This window comes from Odontesthes bonariensis, chromosome 22 (genome assembly GCF_027942865.1).
Source record: "Odontesthes bonariensis isolate fOdoBon6 chromosome 22, fOdoBon6.hap1, whole genome shotgun sequence".
Lineage (NCBI taxonomy): Eukaryota > Metazoa > Chordata > Actinopteri > Atheriniformes > Atherinopsidae > Odontesthes > Odontesthes bonariensis.
The window spans coordinates 2,758,961-2,782,580 of NC_134527.1; the positions used below are offsets into that span (position 1 = coordinate 2,758,961).

Below are 23,620 nucleotides of genomic sequence, written 5' to 3' on the forward strand. Positions count from 1 at the left end.
ATCATTTAAATGATTTTATTTGTTTCTCTTTATATTCTTTTATGTATTTTTAATGCTTCTTCCACTCCCTGCTGCAATGCTTTTATTTCATGTGAAGCACTTTGAATTGTTCTGTACATGAAATGTGACACAAATAAAACTTGATTTGATTTTGATTTGATTATAAAAATGAGGTTTTAGTCAGATATGTTTCCATTTTTTTTTCTGGAACTTTTTTTTTATTGCAATTAAAGAACAATGACAGAGACATGGTATGACAATAAGGCAAAACAAGGATATAACAATGTAAAGGACAATTTAGATTAGGTTAGGCTACATTAAATCAACTAAAAGAAAAACAAACAATAAACAAAACTAGAGGAATACATTAAAGAACATTCAAAAAGTCTTTCATTTTTCTTATTATTTACAAACTTAAGAGACTTGAAAGGGCGGACATAAAAAACTTAGCTTGCACTATATAAACGTTAACAAAAAATTCAAACGATGGATCTTTTGAGTTTTCATAGTAAAAGAAAATATCTTTAAGAGAGAAAACATAATGGCCATGCTGTGCAAAAAGATAAGAACTGAAGTTTGCTAGAAATTGTTTCACTAAGTTACAGTCAAAAAATATGTTTCCTTTTTTTTAATAAACTTTATTTAACTTCACAAAATCGCAGTAACAGTAGTTATGAAAGAAATATTGTACAGCAATGACCAAAGGACATAAAATGAAAGAAGAACATAGTTAAAAATACAAAAATACAATCTTTCGCCTTGAAATCTGTGATACCAAACAAAAAATATTCAAAGAAAAGAAGGAAATCTGGTTGGATTATAGTTGGATATCAGAGCAACAATGTCTTTCCAGAACTTCTTCGAGCATGTACAGTTCCAAAACAGATGTTTCTGGGTAAAGCTTACAAAAAGAACAGGAAATATCAATATCAGCTTTATATTTCTGAAGAAAGTGCTAAATATGTTTCCATTTTAACTCCTGCAGCAGCCTGTAAATGCGTCACATCCGGGTTACCTGCGGCAGGTACCGCAGGGTAAACACCTGAGGTGGGCGGGGCTTCTTCCCCTCGGACAGAAACAACTTCCCGACCTTTGAGCCCGCATGAAGCCCAACATGGCCACAGAGTTCACCCAGGACTCGCTGCTGCACTTCCTGCAGAGCAGCGGCGGCGCGGTGCGCAACGCGGACCTGCTGCTGCACTACCGGGCCTTCATCCGGGACCATGCGGACCGGGACCGGAACCGGGAGCTCTTCAAAAAGTTTGTCAACTCCGTGGCCACCGTCAAGCAGGTGGACGGGGTTTCTCACGTCTTTCTGCGGAGGAAGTTCATGGGACACGTCCCCGGAGCCGGAGCCGGAGGGAGCAGCGAGGGGAGCAGCGAGGGGAGCAGCGAGCCCCCGCCGGGGAGCGCCAACCGAAACCCGGCCGGAGGCGCCGAGAGACTGTGGGGGAAGCTCTGGCAGAGGGAGGGCAAAGCGGCCGCCCCGCCGGGAGACTCCGAGGGGAAAATAAAGCTCCCTGCCGCTGGCATCAAGCAAATGAACAACAACAATGTGGAAAGTAATTTAAACCTCACATATAAACAACCAGAGCAGGGGGCTCCGGAGAGAAGGGAGCAGGGGGCCCCGGAGAGAAGGGAGCAGGGGGTCCCGGAGAGAAGGGAGCAGGGGGCCCCGGAGAAAAGGGAGCAGGGGGTCCCGGAGAGAAGGGAGCAGGGGGCTCCGGAGAGAAGGGAGCAGGGGGCCCCGGAGAGAAGGGAGCAGGGGGCCCCGGAGAGAAGGGAGCAGGGGGCCCCGGAGAGAAGGGAGCAGGGGGCCCCGGAGAGAAGGGAGCAGGGGGCCCCGGAGAGAAGGGAGCAGGGGGTCCCGGAGAGAAGGGAGCAGGGGGCTCCGGAGAGAAGGGAGCACAAAGCAGGTACGCTGTTTTTTTATTATTACTTTGTTCTCTTTTACTCATCTAATCGCATGATTTCCCTGATTAATCACGATTAATCGCATTTGTACGCAGAATCCAGAAGTAGCGTATAGCTTTTAGCATTTAGCTTTATTTTAAATGTGCTGCCATATGAATGAAAGTGCCACAACATTTGTTGTGCAAACGGTCACAAAAGGTCAAATTGATTTTGGTCATTTGTTAGCGAGCGATCGGCTCCTTAAAGCTGCAGTCTGCAACTCTTTTTCAAGCATAATGCCTGGAACTGTCCAGGGATTCTGAAAGTAGTACATTAAATACCCCAATACAAAAAAAAAAGAGTTCTCTAGGTCCCATATATGTCCCGCTAGGTCCCTCCAAAGCCAGCAGGTTTGTTTACAAAATTGCAGACCGGACCGGTAAAAGGTAACCAATCAGGTTACGAGCTGGGCTCTGCTGCCTGTCAATCACCGATTGTGCACGCGCGATACAAGGTAGGCTCATCCCCACGCTTATTTATCTGGACTATTGAACTTCATTACGGGCTAGTCTACTTACTGTGTCTTCCATGATCGGAAATGACAGGTGAGTTGATGAATGAGGAGCCGTGTACGCGCATCTGGCGTGCACGTAGACGTGCACGAGTTCTCATGTGTTTTGATGGGGCGGGACAGGAAGTTGAATAACTTTTTATTTTTCGGTTAAAAAATAAGCATTTCTTGCATTTTGCGACTACGGAGGTCACCGTTTTCAACTTCAAGCGTTCTGATAGATCATATAAACTCTTAAAATGCCAAAAAGTAGGACTTTACATATGACAACAACAAATCCTGCAGACTGCAGCTTTAAATGTGCATTTTTAGTCTCAACAGAGGCCGCATTTTGTGTTTGGTAGGGCGGCCATGTTTCTGTTGGTGCCTAAAGAAGGACGCTTGAAAATAACTCGCCTTAAAGGGACAGTTCGCCTCTTTTGACATGAAGCTGTATGACATCCCATATCAACAACCTAATTTATGAACATCTTCTTACCCCCTGCTGCGTCCTGCTGCTCTTGGCGTACAAAGGGAGAGAAAATAGGGCCAAGAGATTGTGAGGTCTGACTTTTTCCTGGAGAACCATTTTGTGATGCAAATGTATTACTCTGTTGAACGCATATTGTTTTGAGAAGCAAAACGCTTTATTTTTTAAACCCCAGCCAACTAGCCGGACTACCTTCATCAACACCAAAACGAGGCTGGAACTCTGCTCACAGGACGCAGCAGGGGGTAAGAAGATGTTCAGAAATGATGTTGCTGATATGGGATGTCATTAGGGGTGTAACGGTATGAAAATATAACCTCACTGTTATAGTGACCTAAATGATCACGGTTTTCGGTATTATCGCGGTATTTTTAAAAGTGTTCAATCTGTTCAGAAAGCACGGATAGGCCTACACAAGCTGAAAAAAGTGCAGCAGTGTTTATTATATTGTGAAATCTTATCAAAAACATCAACAATTAACATTAAAGGAACAAGAGTGCAGCATGTAAACAGCTTATTTGTCAGAAACATTTACAGTAGTGCAGGTTTAAATGATACAAATCCAAACATTCAAGCTAAGGCATAAAGAACAATGTGTAAACAAATCAAAGAAGCACCACAAATTATATATATGTTTTCTTCATCATCAAAATAAATGTAAAACTGTTAGAAGCTTATTTGTCGGGAAAATTAACCATTGTGCAAGTTTACGTGAACACTTTAAACTAAACCTTAAATAAATAAGACAAACGTGCATTATGAATTCACAATAAATAGCCACTATAAACAAATTACAAATATAACTACAAGCATATGTAATTAAAATCCAAATGTTCAAGTGTTGATGACATTAAAATAATAATAATAATAAAAAAGAAATATGTAAACAAATCAATGGAACAGAACTGATTGTATACTTATTCTCTCCATCATCAACAATAAGATGCTACTGATCTAGCATCCTGTATGTACACATCTCTGCTCACTTGAGATTAAAATGTAAAAATGTCAACATATTTACTTTGTTTGGTTTAAGTTGTGACCTAAGAGGGGAGACAATGTACCTGCTGGCACTGAATACTCTCTCTGAATGAACACTGGTTGCTAAGATGCACAAAAGCTGGGGTGAAATACAATCTTACAGGGCAAAACACAGGTGAATTTGGGCGATTTTCAAATCAAATCAAATTTATTTATATAGCACATTTCATGTACAAACAATTCAAAGTGCTTTACATAAAATAAAATAAATAAAAGAATTGCAGCAGTGAGTGGAAGAACCATTAAAAATACATAAAAGAATATAAAGAGAAACAAATAAAATAATTTAAATGAATTTAAAAACAAGCAACAGTTTAGATAAATTAAAAGATATTTCATGCATAGACACATGAGAACAGAAATGTCTTTAACCTGGATTTAAAAATGTCTCCATCTGGTGAAAGTTTAATCTCCACTGGCAGTTTGTTCCACTTGTTTGCAGCAGAACAGCTAAATGCTGCTTCTCCATGTTTAGTCTGGACTCTGGACTAGATTTTGAATTATTTTTCCGTCTGAAAGTTACAATTCCGTTTCAAAGGGTACATTCTACGGGAAAAATCGATTCATGTACATATCGCGTTTTTTTTTTTTTTTTTTATGGGATGATTTTAAAAATCAATTTTTCTCCCCTGAATCGATTATTTATTTATTTATTATTTTTTGTTTTTTTTAACCCTTGTCCTGTCCAGCATTATGGCAGCAGAATAGTAATCTGAACACCGTTTATGCTAAACACATTTTCTATGCCAAGAGAAGCTTTATCGATTATATTTCGTCATATCCGTGTCCAGAAAAACTTCATCAATTCATCACATTAAGTTATGTTAAAACTAGCCCACATTTGTGCTGTGTGGACATTTCAATTCATTTTGTAACTGTAAACTTTTAAAAAATGCCTCTTTTTGTCTCAGTTGAAATAAATGTCGGCTGCTGGACTGACCGACACAGTGTGATGTGCATCGTTTATGGGAACGACATTCATTCTAGAAGTCTATGATTCAACTTGTTTGTTTTTTTAAGGAGGAAGAAAATTGCAATTACTGATTATATCGAATCGCAATTATCAAGAATCGTGATACAATCGAATCGTGACCAAAGCATATCGTCCCACCCCTAATGTACATTCCGCGGTTTCCGTCCGTTTTCCGTTATCGCGTAAAATCGTTGGCTCTACGCATGCAAAGAGATACTGTAGCCTACAACTGTATGATAAACGCAACTCAAATGTGCACCTGTCTAGCTCTGAGGCTAACGTTAAAGATGTGTCCCGATTAGCTCCACACTAACACCACTGAACGAACATGTGCCGTGGGCATCTGTTTAGATTATTGACACGTTATTAAAAAGTTAGACAGACGGATCATTGCATTCTGCTTCAACACGATGTCCCCACACCATGCATTTATTTATGCATTTGAGCTTTAACGTTAACTTACCTTGCATTGGCTATACAGTTGTGGGTGCTGATCACGGAGATGAGCAAGGGGATTTGACGTATTGCCACTGAAGTGAATTCGATAGAGGAGAATCGCCGAACCGGTGTAAAAAATGAGTGATGAAGGAGTCTGCTGACAAGAACTCAGTCGAACAAAAGAAATCTTTATTTCTGTCGTCAGGTTCGTGTCTAATTTACAGAAAGATGCATCTTAGTCCCTTACTTTTAAAGGAGATTAAAGGCCACTGGTCCAGGCGTAAAGCCAAGAGATATGGTCTGACTGCACGAATGTCTCACATCAAATCTACCTTATATGGTAAAATGTTACGGGCTTGTTTTTCAGTGTATCTCAGTGTCTTGCACGGAGACGCGCGGAGGCGTCTTAAAATTAACCAGCTGTGGACTCATTAAACTCCGGTTCGTCCATTTTGTCTGTGGACTCAATGAACTCAGTTCAGATTTCCTCATGTGCCTTTAGGCCCCATTTTGCCTGTGAGTCCATACACCTCACCACCTTTAGCGGAAACTTTTTTCCTGCATGTTTTGCAGACAGAATAACCTATCAACTGTCCCCCGGCATTCTTATAAAAACCAAAATATGCCCATACTTCGGATTTAGTCCTCTTAGAGGGCTGATAAATGTCCTGACTCTGAGTGCTGTCATCTACACCTTCGGCCATGATTCCAACTTCAAGCAATGCACGTTGTAGGCTGCGCAGTGAGCATGCGCGACAAATTAAAAACTCGGATGAGGCTGGGAAGGATTCAACTCACGGTTTTCATACCGTGTTATTAACCGTGATATTAATGATATTTGAAATGAACGCGGTAATGGTTATCGTCAACACTTTTTATCGTGGTTTACCGTCACACCGGTAACCGTTACATCCCTGGATGTCATACAGCTTCATGTCAAAAGAGGCGAACTGTCCCTTTAAAACACACGCCGAGTATCTCAGCGCTTTAACAGCTTTGGAGCCCAAATATTCACCAACTTCTTGGTAAACTTGCAGTTCCTCTGCAGCCTGAGGGTCTTCTTCAGGCTGAGCTTCGCCGTGCCAGACACCGGAAGAGCTACAAATCAGCTGTCTCTCTAGATGAGGAAGAAGAAGAAGAGGAAGAAGAGGAGGAGGTTCCTGTGAGCAGGGGGTCCGCAGGAGGCGGGCGGCCCCTGAACGCTCTCCTCGGTGACGCTCAGAGGACCATTTCTGCATCCTCGCCCTCCCTCATAGACCCGCCTGCACCTTCCTCCTCCTCCTCAGGAAAGAAGCTCCCGCAGATCTGCATCAGCCGTACAGAAGGGGAAAGGCCGGCCCCCCGGGGCCCGTCGGAGGGGCCCAGAGGGCTGGGAGCCGGCTCTGTTCCCGGGGAGTCGGCCTCCACCAGACGCAGCCTGCCCGCAGAGGCGGAGCGCTACAACCCCCCCTCACACCGGCCTCCACCGTCAGACCGGCTGCTGTCCGGCTCCTCCAGAAGCTCAGGGGGTCCGCAGGCCAAAGCAGGTACGCTGCTTTAATAATTTGTTTTACTCATCTTTGATTCCTTTATTTTGGAAGGAACTTCCTCTCCTGTCGGGCTTCTTCAGCTTTTTGTTCCACTTTAAAGAGCAGAAGAAGAAGCTGTTCACTGCTGCCTTGCACATTTTGTACATCCTTTTAGAATAAACAAAAGGTGAAATAAAAAAAAAAATACTTTAAAAATACTATTTTTAATTAAATAATTTTTTTAAAAATTTAAATAAAAAGAAAAGATCAAATAAAAAAATATTTTACAAATATTTTTATTAAATTTAATTATTTTTAATAATATAAAAAATAAAAAAAATAATAAAAAAATATTTTACAAATATTTTTATTAAATTTAATTATTTTTAATAATATAAAAAATAAAAAAAATAATAAAAAAATATTACATCTTTTTTTTAAATAAAAACAGTTAATAAAAAATTACATTTTTAAAAATTAAAACATTTTTTTATTTAATAAAAAAATTGATTAAAAAAAAATTAGATTTAAAAGATTAAAAAAAAAAAATTAAATAAAGAATAAAATAAAATAAAAATGGTGCTTGATGGACCAACAGGTGTGTCTGAGGGCGGGGCTAAAATCCAGGAAGTATTTCAGCAGCCCCGAACAACTAGTCCTGAGTCTGTGAGGCTGCACGATAAAACCACGATGTCGTGGCATCACTCTACCGGAAACCTCTGCGATGATCCGTGGCCCAGAGCTCATCTGTCAGCACTGCCTCACTCCACCGACCGCCTCCACGATGACGAGCAGTTTACCTCCCGAGGGACGCCGCTGCACTTTTCCACAGGTAGATTTCCATCCGTTTGTCAAAAAACTTCATTAAAGATTGTATGAACACATCCAGTTTTTTAGGTCGTTTCCAACTGCGGCTCCTTGGAAAAAAGCTATAAATTCTTACAGGACGTAACCCGGAGATGCTTTACCTCGCCTCACAGGTGATCTTTACGATGACCGGGAGGACGCCGAGTCGAGCGAGGGCTCCACCTCCTCCCCTCAGCTGCGGCAGCGCCCGGCGTTGGCCCGGCGACGCAGCAGCCAGCTGAGGAGCCGGATGTGCCGCAGCCTGGGGGCCGACCTGGACCAGCTGCTCCAGGAGGAGGCCCGAGGAACCGAGGCGGCCCGGCTGGACCGCCTGCACTGCATCTCCTCCTCGCTCAGCCTTCGCTACAACCTGTCCTCCTCCTCCCTGTCGTCTTGTGCCACGCCCCCTCGCTGCCCGAGCCCCGCCCACACGGCTGTCGTGGAGGAGAGGGAGCGAAAGAGGAGCCACCTCTCCACAGGTCACCATGGCGACCAGGTGAGACTCGGGGAGCTCAAGTTGGGCCTATTCACAGGTTTCCGTTTTTAGTCTTAGGGTCATTAATAGGGCGTGTTAACTCGCTAATTATTTAACGCCGATAAATATTTTATCGCACATTAACGCAAGTTTCATTAATTTGTGGGGCTTTTGTGCCTTTTAATGGATAAGAAAGTTCAGAGAGACAGGAAGCAGGGGGCAGAGAGAGGGGGAACAACACGCAGCACAGGGCCATCCGATGCGGGACTCGAACCGGGGCCAGCTTTATTGTAAAAGTCTGCTGCTCACAGGCTTTTATTTTGTAAAAGTCTGCTGCTCACAGGCTTTTATTTTGTAAAAGTCTGTTGCTCACAGGCTTTTATTTTGTAAAAGTCTGCTGCTGTCTGCTGTGGAACAGGAAAAGAAAGTAATCGGCGGATCCACCAAACATGGAGAAGGGTACGGAACTTTTACTCGGCCATTTTCATGTTAAAGTTCTTCCAGACGGCGGAGTCGACAGAACCAAAGTCATCTGTAAACACTGCCAAGTTGAATTGTCTTCTCAGCGTAGTAGTTCCAGTCTAAAATATCACTTAAAGGCAAAACACACAACTGATAGCAGCAAGTCATTCAAGGAAACAGACAGTGGAGCGAGGCTTCTACATAAAAACTACAGAAAGATGCTGATGTTAAAAGTGTGTTTGCACAACAAATGTTATGGCACTTTCATTCATATGGCAGCACATTTAAAATAAAGCTAAATGCTAAAAGCTATACACTACTTTTGGATTCATTTTTGGGATTTTGCGTACAAATGCGATTAATCGTGATTAATCAGGGAAATCATGTGATTAATTAGATTAAACATTTTAATCGTTGCCCAGGCCTAATATAAGTATATAAGTTGAGCAGCAAGGCTACCAAATGATGGCTCAATACTTCCAACAAACTCTAGATCTCATCAGTTAAGATATGCTTTGTTGTTGTTATAAATATTCTTCTTACTCATGTGATTTAAGACGTTACCTCAAACAAAAGAGGCTATTACTGGCAACGAGTCATTTAGTAAGCTAAGCTAGCATTGATTCAGCTAGCTTAGCCGTGGAATAGAGTAACCTTGGGTGATCGGGTGACCAGCGCAAAGCACGGAGATGGGTCACAGTGTTCAGAATAGAGGAATTGTGTTCAGGGAAGTTCCCTTAACTGACATTAACTGAGCAGGGAACAGGAAGTGCTGTCCGTGTACGTTGTAGAATGGAAACGTAGCTTTAGTTTGCTTTATTATGCCAGACTAGCTTCTAGGCTACACTTTCATTATGATCCTCCTAAATAAAGAAAGAAAAGGTAAAGAACAAAGATGTATTTCTGTTTTCTGACCAAAAGGATGAAATGAATAAACCCATATGATGACATTACGCCTTTAATCCAGTCAATGGTTATTCCCGTCTCCAGTCTCCGGTTCCTCTGGAGCCCAGGGAGCACGCCTGGATGGTGAAGGGGGCGGCCGGGGCCTGGACGGACATCTACTCGCTGTTCCGAGAGGACTCCTCCCTGCTCAACAGAAAAGACTTCATCTCCGGTTTCACCGTGCTGCACTGGATCGCCAAACACGGAGACCACCGCGTCCTCAACACTCTGTGGTAAGCTGCCGGCGGACGCTGGAACATCTGGTCTGTGAAGCTTTCTGGAACGAGTTTCCCTTAAGAAATAGTTTGAAAAGCACAAAGTGTTGCGGTCTGATTACTGCTCCATGGGTTAGCTGTTAGCTAACGTTCAGAATGAGAGATCGGATGGTCACAGGTGCAGAAATTGATTGGCATGTATTGTATCCGTCCTTTTTCACTTCCAACCCTGCCTTTGAAGTAAACATTCACTGCATCTTTTTGGGCAACCAATAGTAAAGCCGTAGTTACTTTCCATTAAACACGCAAAGTAACAGCCCCAGCGAGCGCAAGGACCCGTTTCCCCTCTGAACTTTGGCTGTGTTCGAAACCGCATACTTCTCCTACTACTCATACTAACTTTTTGAGTTAGTAAGCGAGTTTGAGTAAGCGAGAAGTTCCTGGATGCATACTATATTCTCCTAAATGTTGGGTATGTTTCATGAGGTTACTACTCATACTCAAACTACCCAAGATGCAACGTAACGTGACGTCGCCGATCGTCGTTTCCTGTCAAAACGGCAGTTTCAAGCTAGCTACAACGAGGGTAGGTTCACTTCCTGTTTTCAAAACAAAAGCACCAATTGTATGGTAATGGCTTTCCCTATGATAAAAGGCAACGGGTATTTTATTTTGTGAAAATAACAGGAAGTGCGTTGCTCACTGCGGCTAGCTTTAGTAGCGCCGAATTCGTGGGAACAAAATTGTAAATAGCCAGTATTTTCTCAGGTTTTCAACACGTTGGGGATCTAAACGACTACTTTCTCACCTGAAAATGTTTCAAATGTTGCTAAAGTTTACAGAGTTTAGAGCTTAAGGGAAATCAGCTTCAGGCCGGCTGATTTCGGCTCGGGCAGGAGCGAATTGCATTGTGGGTAAACGCTCTGCATACTGTCTGATCGATCAGTATGCCGTATGTAGTATGCAGTATGGAAGTATGTAGTATGCGGTTTCGAACACAGCCTTAGTCTGAGGGATTGTTTTACATGTAAAGCGAGCCAGTTTTAAAATCACAGCTGTTTTCTGTGGTGATTATGTGACATTGCAGTATTAGAATACAGCGAAATAAGAGTACAGCGGACATGACTTCGGCGTTGGCCTGTCGACATACATAGAACTGCCACAGGATCGAATCCTGCTCAAGCAGTTGAGCCGTTCAACTTGCCATCTTTGTAACTTGCCAGCGCTAGCTAACTAGCTAAGCAGAAAAAAATCTATATGTAATTATGAAAACTTTGCTACTTATTTAGCTTTGTAGAAGAAGCTAAAGGAGTCTAATACTAGCTTATGTTAGCCAACTTCAGTTGACCTAAGCCTCACAGTGAGGAGCTTAGCTGAGCTAGCTAACTAAGCTAGCTTTTTTCCATAGCGGCCTGAAATAGCCAGTATGTGGTGGCTAATGGTGGCTCTTTTTAGCTAATATTCAACAGCTAATCCAGAGAAACTGGATGGTAGTTCAATTCAGTTTTATTTATATAGCGCCAAATACAACGAATGTCATCGCAAAGCACTTAAATAGTATAGTCCAATTCATTGTAATCATAATTATTTTCACACAGGATCAAATCCTGCTCAAGCTGTTCAGCCGTTCAACTTGCCAGCGCTGGCTAACTTAGGCAGAAAAAAATCTATTTATAATTGTGAAGACTTTGCTACTTATTTAGCTTTGAACAAGACGCTAAAGGAGTCTAATACTAGCTTATGTTAGCTAACTTCAGCTAAACTAAGCTTCACAGTGAGGAGTTTACCTAAGCTAGCTAACTAAGCTAGCTTTTTACCAAAGCGGGCTGAAATGGCCAGTATGTGGTGGCTAATGGTGGCTCTTTTTAGCTAATATTCAACAGCTAATCCAGAGAAACTGGATGGTACTTCAATTAAATTTTATTTATATAGCGCCAAATACAACAAATGTCATCTCAAGACACTTAAATAGTAGAATTCAATTCATTGTAATCATAATTATTTTCACACAGGATCAAATCCTGAGCCGTTCACACTTGTTTTTCTTATTTTCAAAGCTGAATAATTTAATTGTTCAGGGATAAAACCGGCCCCGTATTAGTTTGTGAAACCTTTGAGCAAGGTAGCGACCTCCTGTCTCTGTTTCTGCTTCCAGGTACGGCGTTGATAAGGCCGGCTTGAGCTTTGACATTAACGCCAAGTCGACGGGAGGTCAGACGCCTCTGCACATCGCGGCCACCTACGGCAACAAAAACATCATGCGCTTACTGGTCACCAAGTTCGGCGCCGACGTTAGGCTCAGGGACCTGGCCGGGAAACGGCCCTGGCAGTACCTGAGCCACGCCTCAGCGGAGGTCCTCGAGCTGCTCGGCGCGCCAGCAAAGGCTGCTGGGAGTAAAGAGGGCGGAGCTAAGGGGGAAGGCTTCAGCTTTCAGACGCCACAGCAGCAGCAGCACCGCCGCCGCCATCACTTCTCCACAGCCTCAGGACAGCTGCCGCTCATGGTTGCGGGCGCCACTAAAGTCAAAAGGTCGTCATCGCTGGCGGCGTTTCTCAAACACAAGTCGCTGCAGCGGTTTTACGGCCATCAGGCCGATTCCACCGTGTAGAACTTCCTCTTTCTCAAAGCCGCATTTACCCAAAGGATGTTTTCTGAACCGTGACGGAAGCGTAAAACCTGGCAAACCACCAGGAAACGCTTCACGGATTTTAAAGAGCTGAATATTCTCAGAGTTTACAGCGAGCTTTCTGACAGCTTTAATGTGGCCTTTTGTTCCGGATTCTTCCTCCCGCTGTGGATCTAAAGGGCCGCCGCACTGTCAACAGCCTCTGAAACCACGACTGTTTGTGTGAGGTCTCTGGGTTTGAAAAAGAGAGATTCATCCTTTTCAGTTCATAAGCATTGTGCTGGGTCCACACAGTGAATGCCAAAGGAAAGATTTCATCACAGAAAAATGCAGCTTCTGAGCTCGTGATCGCTTTGAGCCGCAGTTTGTTTGTTTTTAAGCGCTTGGAAAAGCAGACGGTGTTTCATCAGGAGCGTCTCGTGTCTTTGTGTTGACAAGAAAAAAAAAACCAGCAGAGGAAGTTTCTGAGCTGCGGGGCAACAGGAGCTCCAGTTTCAGGCCAAAGCTGTGATTTAAACGCCCCAAACGCATTCTAGTTTCGTACACTCGGCAACAGAGACTGCTGCTTTTTTACCACCGTGCACTTTACAAAGCTTTACAAAACTTTATGTCCTTTCTTTTAAAGCAGTGTTTACTTTGAGTTTGAGTCAAAGAAGATTTACAAAGTTGGGTAGATGGTGGACAGTCTAACAGGACAAAACAATTACATTAATTTACTCGTGATACAACGTGAATTAGTTGGTATCTTTAATTTTCTTACCTTCGAACAACAAATTAGCTGTTTAATTTTTTGTGATAAGCCATCTCGGTTGCTGTGTTTATTACAAAAAACACGAAAGCAGTGTTAATCTTCCCCAAATATTCAGCTTATATTCTTCTTCGACCACCTTTTCTGCAAATTTATCGTCACAATCTTAGTTATTCGAGAATATTTCTGTTGGCTAATGCTCGCTAATGTTGACACAACTCTGGAAAAACATAATATGATCATTTTCATATATTTTAACTTGAAATGTAAATCTATAGAAATAAAACGAGGGATGATTTGGGGAAATTCAACAAGAGTGAATCATTTAGTGTCTGTAGATGATTGTTATGGCATATAAATCTATGAGTTTGTGGTATTTTAGCTAATAAACTGGTCTGTTCTGATGTTTACTGGAATTTGTTGTTATGCGCAGTATTTTTCACACCGCTGGGGTTTTTATTCATATTTGACATTATTAAAAAGGTGTATTTTTATGACTGTATCAGAGAGACTTTGAGGGTTTTCCCTTCAGAACCATTGTCACCTATTGTTAGCTATTATTTAATAAAAATTACAATAAAACTCGAATTTTTGGATGAGTTCACTTTATATTTTTTATCACTTTTTCTGCTACTCTGAACTTCTGCTGTTGTTTTTTGTTGTTTAATACAAAACAACCCTTAGAAGTTCAGTATTAGCTTTTTTGATAAGTGAAAGTACGTAACTTATTTGCTAACTGCAGTTGGCAAATAAATAAATGTTAGCTAACTTCAGTTGACCTAAGCTTCACAGTGAGGAGCTTAGCTAAGCTAGCTAACATTTTTACCAAAATCTTGCCATGGGTGGAAACAAAGTGCTAGTTAATGTTTTGTGACTTGCCAGCGCTAGCTACCTAGCTAAGCAGAAAAAAATCTATTTGTAATTGTGAAGACTTTGCTACTTATTTAGCTTTGTACAAGACCCTAAAGGAGTCTAATACTAGCTTATGTCAGCTAACTTCAGCTAACCTAAGCTTCAGTCAGGAGCTTAGCTGAGCTAGGTAACATTTTCACCAAAATCTTGCAGTGGGAGGAAACAAAGTGCTAGTTAATGCTTTGTAACTTGCCAGTGGTAGCTAACTCAGGAAGAAAAAAATCTATTTATAATTGTGAAGACTTTGCTTCTTATTTAGCTTTGTACAAGACGCTACAGGAGTCTAATACTAGCTTATGTCAGCTAACTTCAGTTGACCTAGTGAGGAGCTTAGCTAAGCTAGCTAACTAAGCTAGCTTGTTACCAAAGCGGGCTGAAATGGCCAGTATGTGGTGGCTAATGGTAGCTGTTTAGCTGTTAGAATGATTAGCTGTTGAATATTAGCTAAAAATAGCTAATATTCAACAGCTAATCCAGATAAACTGGATGGTAGTTCTGTACATCTGCTACTGTTACACATTTTATCTCTGTGAGGATGTGGAAATGAAAATTAAATCAGACTGTTCTCCGTCTGGCTTTAAATTTTTTCTTTATTTTTTTGCTGAACTGACATAAGAAATGTCTGTTACCATCTTCGGTCATATAAAGGGGAGAGCTCGGGGGGCATTAGAGCACTCATGTACACCATTGAAATATTAAAGACTGTGCTATTATCCCGTGGCTCTACTGAATCTAATCTCCTTCTTTAGTTTTACATCATACTTGTGCCCGCAAGCTGCAGGAAGATGAAATGAAACCACCACAGTGGCTCACACATAAAGACAGTTTGCTGCTTGATAAATGTAGGCAGGCTCCGGCTACATTGATGCACATGTTTTGGTTCTGCCCCAAGTTGCTTCCCTTTTGGACGTCCATATTTCAAGTAATCTCTGAGGCCTTCCACAAGACTATAGACCCTTCACCTCTAATCGCTCTCTTTGGTCTACCCCTCAGTAATGTTCGCCTTTCCAAGGCCAAGAAAGACGCCCTTGCCTTTGCTTCTGTAGTGGCTAAAAAGGCCATTCTTAAGACCTGGAAATCCTTATATCCCCCCTCCTATGTACATTGGATGAGGGACCTACTGAATTGCCTACATCTTGAAAAAATCAGATAAACGAGACAAAATAACAAATTAGACAGCACCTGGGGTCCGTTCATGACCCTCTTTTCCTCTCTTGACCCCTCTGAACTAGGGCTTTGACTTCTGCCCAAAAATCATATTCGAAGTTCGTTTGGTAATTAATTGTTTACATTTTGGCCAAAAAAAAATGGCTGCGCCCATACCGATTTCGGAGATCCGGAGACTAAATGTATTGTCATCTTTTTAGGGATTTTACCTGCACAAATCTTAAAACTTTACATAGATCATGAAACCGGAATACATGTAATATTTGAAACATACCTTGTGGAGCAAGAAGACGTAAATTAAGCCATTAATCGTGCAGATTTACCATCAGCGTTAAACATTAGCCACGTTCATTAGCCAGGTGGGCTGGTCTTCAAAGAACAAACGGTGTAATGTATCGTGTTAACATTTTTCCTAAAAATGTCCTCACCAATGAATCTCGCCAGCTTGTTGGTAATTTTGCTCTGACGGGCATACGGGAGGCCCCGCGTAGGCATTAGCATGCTATCGATCCTCACTTGCCGAGGTGTCACCGGCCCATCTCCCTCCCCCACCCCCCTCTCCTCTTCCAGCTTGCCCGGGTGAAGCGTCGTCAGATGGGCCCTCAAATTTGTGGTCGTGGATTGATAGGCCAATTTGGTGCTGCATATTTTACACACCACCTTCTTCTTTAGGATTTCGTCATCCTTCGTTTCAAATCCAAAACAGCGCCACACATTACTTTTCAGATGTTTCGGCGTGTACAGTGTTAGAGCAGCAGCCATTGTTAGTTGAGCGCGAATAGTTCTGTCAACAGCTCTAGCGGGGGTCTTGAATGAACGTCTACAGGTGCCGAGATGACCCTTAAGATAATTACCTTTGCTGTTAACATTCTCCAGACGTATAAAGAATCACTGCGATCAGAATCGAAAACGTTTGCAACCATATTCACTGAGATAAAATAATGATACACAACGCAAAACATAGGTTTGAATATTAAGAACGGCCTAATATTCGTTCGAACGTCTCTTTATTTTCATAACATTCGAATTATGTTCGAATATCGAAGTTCGAGGTCGAAGCCCTACTCTGAACTCTCTCCTCTACTGACTCCCCAAGCCTAACTCCCACCTTGCTCTAAAATCCAAACACCACCATCTATTATCTCCTTCTTCTTTCCTCACCTTTGCTTCCCGTTCGTTTTGTCTTTTTTGCTTGTTTTTATGTTACTGTTGCTATTTATGTTATTATTGTGTTGTTATTGTTTTGTTTTTTCTCTTTATATTATTGTTATGCGAATATTGCAGTTCTACGGTCAGCTTTGCTGTTTATTGTGGGTAAGGGGTGACGGGTGGGGGGATTTTTCATCTTACTTTTCCTCTGACATTGTATACAATCTCTTGAAAAAGAAAAAAAAAAAGACAGTTTGCTGCTTGTCCTGTAACAAATATGTTCAGCATGTTTGGTCTGGTTGTGGAAACACTACAGGCCTGCGGACATGTTTGCTCATGACTCCGTTTGGCTGTTGCTGTGCTATTAAAACCAGTTTTACACTTGGAGACTGTGGACATGGAGTCTGTTTTTAAATGTCTTAACAAAGCTCTTTGGGCTCTGCTTGGGAGTTGGGATTTGATGTTGACAATATGTCAGAGATCTGGAATTACCAACGAATTACAGCATAATTAGAGGTTTTGTCAGAACAAGCTCGTGCGTTCTTAAATAACCGGTTGGACCAGTAGTGTGACTGTACCAGACTATCTCTCTTACCAAATAATACTTTGGAACGGGTATGTGCCCCTTTGGCTCTTTCTGCCCAAATTCCCCCTTTTTTCCCCCAGAACTATAGCTCTGGACGTAGTATCAAAGTATTCCTGTATGTATGGATTCTTTTTGTTTTTATTAGGGCTGGGCAACGATTAAAATGTTTAATATAATTAATCACATGATTTCCCTGATTAATCACGATTAATCGCATTTGTACGCAGAATCCAAAAATGAATCCAAAAGTAGCGTATAGCTTTTAGCATTTAGCTTTATTTTAAATGTGCTGCCATATGAATGAAAGTGCCATAACATTTGTTGTGCAAACACACTTTTAACATCAGCATCTTTCTGTAGTTTTTATGTAGAAGCCTCGCTCCACTGTCTGTTTCCTTGAATGACTTGCTGCTATCAGTTGTGTGTTTTGCCTTTAAGTGATATTTTAGACTGGAACTACTACGCTGAGAAGACAATTCAACTTGGCAGTGTTTACAGATGACTTTGGTTCTGTCGACTCCGCCGTCTGGAAGAACTTTAACATGAAAATGGCCGAGTAAAAGTTCCGTACCCTTCTCCATGTTTGGTGGATCCGCCGATTACTTTCTTTTCCTGTTCCACAGCAGACAGCAGCAGACTTTTACAGAATAAAAGCCTGTGAGCAGCAGACTTTTACAAAATAAAAGCCTGTGAGCAACAGACTTTTACAAAATAAAATAAATAATGAAACAGGGGTGGTCCGTGGCGTAGTGGGTTGAGCAGGCGCCCCATGTACAGAGGCTATAGTCCTCGCTGCAACTTGCCCACATTAGACGGCCCTTTGCTGCATGTCGTTCCCCCTCTCTCTGCCCCCTGCTTCCTGTCTCTCTGAACTTTCCATTAAAGGCACAAAAGCCCCAACAAAAATGTTTCTTTTAAAAATGCGTTAATGTGTATCGGCGTTAAATAACTAGCGAGTTAACAGCTGCATTGATTCACTGAAACATGTTCAAACATGAATATAAACACAGAATATGAGACAGAAACGGAGCTTTAAAGTGAATATTTGGCCTGAGCGCCTTTATTCTCAAACACAGCCTGAACAAATGAACAAAACCAAAGTCAGCGTAACTCCAGGATTATTTTCCCATTTCCACAGTGATGAGATGTGAAAAGAGTCTGTGATAAAGGAAGGTCTGCTGACTCCTCTGTTGGGCTCCATGAAGTGGAAGAGAAACAACAACATACAGACACACCGACACCAGGATCCCACTGATGTTTAGAGCTCAGAGAAGTTTAGAGTTTAATATTTCTGTCAATCAAACATCACAGCAACAAGCTGACTAAATACATCTATTCCACTTTACACAAACTCTGCTGAGGCTCCAGAATAAATCCCGATCCCAGCACAGAGCGGCTGAGTGAATGTGGTCTGGACTCTGTGGAGGAGAGTCATGGTTCCAGAGACGCTGTAGAAGGACAGAATACCTGCTCTGTGATCCAGGTACACTCCCACTCTGGAGGCCCGAGGACCTGAGACGGAGGTTTGCTTCTTGTTGTACCTAAATGTATAACCGTCTGAGGAACAATCTAATACCCAAGATTTGTCATTTAATCCAAATCCACATTCTCTCCATCCTGCTCTGCTGATGTTCTTGTATGCGACTGCTACATAAACTACTCCTCTCCCTCTCATCTCCACCTCCCAGTAACAACGTCCAGTCAGACTCTCTCTGCTCAGGACCTGAGGCCACTCAGTGAATCTGTCTGGATGATCAGAATAAGACTGAGGATGTGTCATTACTGTCACTTTTCTGTTCCCCTCTGACAGTAACAGATATCTGTGTGCTGTGTTTGGATCCAGTGTGATTTCACAGGAATATCTTAAGAATCCAGCTCTGCTCGTTGGTTCTGACAGTAAAACATCCACTTCAGCGACTCTCAGTGAGATGTTGGTCCATTCCTCTCTCAGGATGTCCTGTAGTTTATCTCTGAGCTCTGACACAGCTGCTGTCACATCCTCAAAGTGCCTCAGAGGACGGATCTGGATGCTGGATGAGTGTGTAGCCCCCCTGAGTGCTGCCACTGAGGGCCAGCTGAGCAGAAACTGGCTGTGATCCTCTGTGTGTGAGAGCTGCTGCAGCTCAGCATCTTTCCTCTTCAGCTCAGTGATCTCCTGCTCCAGCTTCTCCTGAAGCTCTTTGACTCGCCTGCCTTCGGCTTCCTGCTGGGATCTGATCTGCTGCTTCACATCAGAGCTTCTTTTCTGGAGGAGATGGATCAGCTGGCTGAAGATCTTCTGGCTGTGCTCCTCTGTTTTATCAGCAGACTGATGGATGGCCTCCAGCTGCTGCTGAAGCAGCTTCACATCTTTCTCTGCGTCCTGGATTCTCTGCTGGATCTGCTGCCGACTCCCCTCCAGCTCTCTCTGCCTCTCAGTCCTTTCTGCTGCAGCTGACACTGTGTCGTGGCCTTTATGATCATCCATTAAGCAGAGATAACAGATGCACTTCTGATCGGTACGGCAGAAAATCTTCATCACCTCACCGTGATCAGAGCAGATGTTCTCCTGGAGCTTGTTGGAGGGCTCCACCAGCTTGTGTTTCCTGAGTGGAGCTGAATCATAATGAGGCTGAAGGTGTTCCTCACAGTAAGAGGCCAGACAGGATAAACAGGACTTAACGGCTTTCAGCTTCCTCCCAGAGCAGACATCACAGGCCACATCTTCAGCTCCAGCATAGCAGTGATCAGCAGGAGCAGCACGGAGTCCAGTCTTCTTCAGCTGCTCCACTAAACCAGCTAACATGGTGTTTTTCCCCAGGACAGGCCTGGATATGAAGGTTTTCCTGCACTGAGGGCAGCTGTGGATCCCCTTCTCATCCTCGCCATCCCAGTGGGCTTTAATACAGCTCATGCAGTAGCTGTGTCCACAGGGAATAGTCACCGGATCCTTCAGCAGATCCAGGCAGATCGAACAGGAGAAGCTTTCTCGGTCCAGCTGAACTCCTTTCTGCGCCATTTCTCCTCTCAGATCAGCGACTGACTGAGTTTTACTTCCTGAAAGCCGAAACTTATCTGAGCTCTGAGCTATAAATCACGTGTCTGTGCAGAGAACAGAGCCGGTCGGTTCACATTCTGTTGGTCACACCCATCATGAGCTGCAGATCTGAGGGGAGGGAACAACAAGTGAGTCCGAGCTGATTCACAGCAGACTTCATGGTTAAAACACGGGTCGATTCTTCTTTTAATCCCTTTGGAAAGAAGCTTCACTTTCACAGTAAATGCAGCAGAGTTTTGAGCCTGAAAAATCAGGAAGAACATTTAAAAACTAGAAAATTTCTGAAGAAATTTAGAAGGGGCCTGCCAAAGTGTGCGTATCGCTCAACCAATCACGGCTGCTCAGGAATGGTTCGCAAGGCCTAAAGAAGAAGCATTCAAGCCTAAACGGCATCAAAGCCGTTTAAATTTAAAATTTTAAAGCAGCGAACTGTCCCTTTAAAGAGGCGAACTGTCCCTTTAAAGCGGCGAACTTTCCCTTTAAATTAATGTGGACGGAAGAATAAATCTATAAAGAGACACGTTTTCAATGTTAAATTCCATAGACTGTCCCTTGAAAGAGGCGTACTGTCCCTTTAAAGAGGTGAACTGTCCCTTTAAAGAGGCGAACTGTCCCTTTAAAGCAGCAAACTGTCCCTTTAAAGAGGCTAACTGTCCCTTTAAAGAGGCGTACTGTCCCTTTAAATCGGCAAAGGACTGGCTGGGCCACTAATAGCCTTGTTTCTATGGTAACATTTAACTGACAGTTAAGCTGCCCCAGCTGCAGCTACACTAATTATATGAGACTGAGGCTTCTCAGAGCCAAAAAACCTCTACGAACAGATGCTTCCCATTCGGAAACCGTAAGAGCTACGGAAAAAATTCTCGCAGAATGAGCGAGGGACGCCTTTGGACTTCAATATTCCCGCGTTTCAGATCTGTAACAGATTCACAGTGAAAGCACGGATGAGAGAAAGAAGGGCTGCAGGAGCTGCTGAGATTCTGAGAACTGGATGAATTAAAATGGGGATTTGAGGTCTTTGAGCCCCGACATCGCTTTGCTCTGATGGGCTCTGAGAGCAAACGGTCAGCCCTAGATGAAATATGAAAACATTTTATGAATCCCAACATGCGTGCCTATATTATGACAGTACATAATGGCATTGGAGCGATATTTGAAGGCGTGAGGGCGATTCGAAAATGAATCCGAGGTCAGAACTCTTGCTCTTCCCACACTCTAATGAAATGGCAGTTGTGCTCTAAAAATTCAAATTTTTCAGATTTTGGCCAAAACTTTGGGTCGCTTGGAGGCATGCTGTGGGAAATCCGTAGCAGGTATCGACATGGCGTCTTCACTTCCGAACACAGCACGGACGTATCTACAAACTGAGATTTGAATGGTGTTTCTAGGTTAATGCATGATGACACAGTAACTGCTCAAAATTTAGGGTTTTTTATGATTTTTCCAGGTCATCCCCCTGTTTATTCCTAGGGGGGCTTGGGGGGGCTCTTTTTTGCTTATTACGTTGCCATGGTAACTCCAATCTTAAATAAAAGTAATAGCCCGCGTAAACTCATCGAGCCGGTCGTTTTGAGATATATTTATTGTTGGGATTAATGTGGATGGAAGAATAAATCTATAAATCTATAAAGAGACACGTTTTCAATGTTAAATCCCATAGACTTTTGCCAACGGAATAGTAATAGGTGCCTTGCCTCGCAATGCTATGGCAGGCCCCAACTAGTGCCGGGCAACGAGTAAAACTTTTAATCTAATTAATCACATGATTTCCCTGATTAATCACGATTAATCACATTTGTACGCAGAATCCAAAAGTAGCGTATAGCTTTTAGCATTTAGCTTTATTTTAAATGTGCTGCCATATGAATGAAAGTGCCATAACATTTGTTGTGCAAACACACTTTTAACATCAGCATCTTTCTGTAGTTTTTATGTAGAAGCCTCGCTCCACTGTCTGTTTCCTTGAATGACTTGCTGCTATCAGTTGTGTGTTTTGCCTTTAAGTGATATTTTAGACTGGAACTACTACGCTGAGAAGACAATTCAACTTGGCAGTGTTTACAGATGACTTTGGTTCTGTCCACTCCGCCGTCTGGAAGAACTTTAACATGAAAATGGCCGAGTAAAAGTTCCGTACCCTTCTCCATGTTTGGTGGATCCAAAGATTACTTTCTTTTCCTGTTCCACAGCAGACAGCAACAGACTTTTACAGAATAAAAGCCTGTGAGCAACAGACTTTTACAAAATAAAAGCCTGTGAGCAGCAGACTTTTACAGAATAAAAGCCTGTGAGCAACAGACTTTTACAAAATAAAAGCCTGTGAGCAACAGACTTTTACAAAATAAAAGCCTGTGAGCAGCAGACTTTTACAAAATAAAAGCCTGTGAGCAGCAGACTTTTACAGAATAAAAGCCTGTGAGCAACAGACTTTTACAGAATAAAAGCCTGTGAGCAGCAGACTTTTACAAAATAAAATAAATAATAAAACCTGCGCTAATGCGCAATAAAATATGTATTGGCGTTAATTAATTAACAAGTTAACCCAATAATAACGATAATAACTCGCCTAGCCCTAGTTTTGTTTCTTTTGTCATAAGCAAAGTACATCAGAGAGATGTTTAATTTTACTGTCAGTGAGTAGTTTGTTTTTCCTACATGTATGTTTCTAGAGTAAAACTATGCACTGAACCCTACATGCTTATTCACATAATTCTGGACTATATTAGTATAAATACAACAACAATGACAATAATAATTAGAAGAATTTTGATTTTGATTTTCTCAGCCTCTCAGCTCCTTATTATAACATTTGTATGCACACAAATTAAATATAATATGCATAAATATGAAATATATAACTGTTATAACCTTGCTCTCTTCAAAGTGAACGCACAGCTTGAATTATGGCTTTGTGGATATCGGCTGTGCCTCCACCCCTCCTTTATTCTTGTGTTCCCATTAATGTCCCCCTTTCAGTTTAGGAATGAGCAACTTGTTTAGTTCAGTCAGCCACGGATTCTCCTCCAAACAATCAGCAGAATGGTAGGTCACAGGACGCCATTATTAATGTCAGTTTTCTTTCTATCTTGTCATGATTTTAGTTGCTTTTTAGTGTCTCCACTCTCAGATCAATGCAGCCCACCTCCAGCGACATCATCATCACCAGCAGCCCCCCCACCGGCCCCCCCGACAGAAGCTGTTCAATGTACCCAACAGGTGAATATAGACTATAGACGTGGGCTGTGTTCCATACTTCCATACTGCATACTCATCGATCAGACAGTATGCAGAGCGTTTACCCACAATGCATTTCGCTCCTGCCCGAGCTGAAATCAGCCGGCCTGAAGCTGATTTCTCTTAAGCTCTAAACTCTGTAAACTTTAGCAACATTTGAAACATTTTCAGGTGAGAAAGTAGTCGTTTAGATCCCCAACGTGTTGAAAACCTGACAAAATACCGCCTGTTTACAATTTTGTTCCCACGAATTCGGCGCTACTAAAGCTAGCCGCAGTGAGCAACGCACTTCCTGTTATTTTCACAAAATAAAATACCCGTTGC

The 23,620-nt window shown here is 42.4% G+C and overlaps 2 protein-coding genes across 2 annotated transcripts; one reads left to right on the forward strand and one right to left on the reverse strand.

The window, feature by feature from the left end:
* The first annotated feature begins 1,036 nt into the window (after nucleotides 1–1,036).
* sowahb (sosondowah ankyrin repeat domain family member B) lies at nucleotides 1,037–14,836 on the forward strand. The gene is made up of 6 exons (XM_075455859.1): nucleotides 1,037–1,916; nucleotides 6,423–6,911; nucleotides 7,492–7,725; nucleotides 7,874–8,235; nucleotides 9,667–9,854; nucleotides 11,992–14,836. Exons 1-6 carry the CDS (start codon nucleotides 1,103–1,105, stop codon nucleotides 12,443–12,445), a joined length of 2,541 nt encoding a protein of 846 aa, XP_075311974.1. The 5' UTR covers nucleotides 1,037–1,102; the 3' UTR covers nucleotides 12,446–14,836.
* A 3,220-nt stretch (nucleotides 14,837–18,056) lies between these two features.
* Nucleotides 18,057–21,907, reverse strand: LOC142372479 (tripartite motif-containing protein 16-like). Its single transcript, XM_075455390.1, has one exon. It carries the CDS (start codon nucleotides 20,021–20,023, stop codon nucleotides 18,368–18,370), a length of 1,656 nt encoding a protein of 551 aa, XP_075311505.1. The 5' UTR covers nucleotides 20,024–21,907; the 3' UTR covers nucleotides 18,057–18,367.
* Between the last annotated feature and the right edge of the window lie 1,713 nt (nucleotides 21,908–23,620).

Coding starts and splice junctions, on each gene's coding strand:
- LOC142372479 (XM_075455390.1), bottom strand. CDS start 20,023: ATGGCGCAGAAAGGAGTTCAGCTGGACCGAGAAAGCTTCTCCTGTTCG.
- sowahb (XM_075455859.1), top strand. CDS start 1,103: ATGAAGCCCAACATGGCCACAGAGTTCACCCAGGACTCGCTGCTGCAC. Junction 1,917..6,422: donor GAGAAGGGAGCACAAAGCAG/GTACGCTGTTTT, acceptor GTAAACTTGCAG/TTCCTCTGCAGCCTGAGGGT. Junction 8,236..9,666: donor CAGGTCACCATGGCGACCAG/GTGAGACTCGGG, acceptor TCCCGTCTCCAG/TCTCCGGTTCCTCTGGAGCC.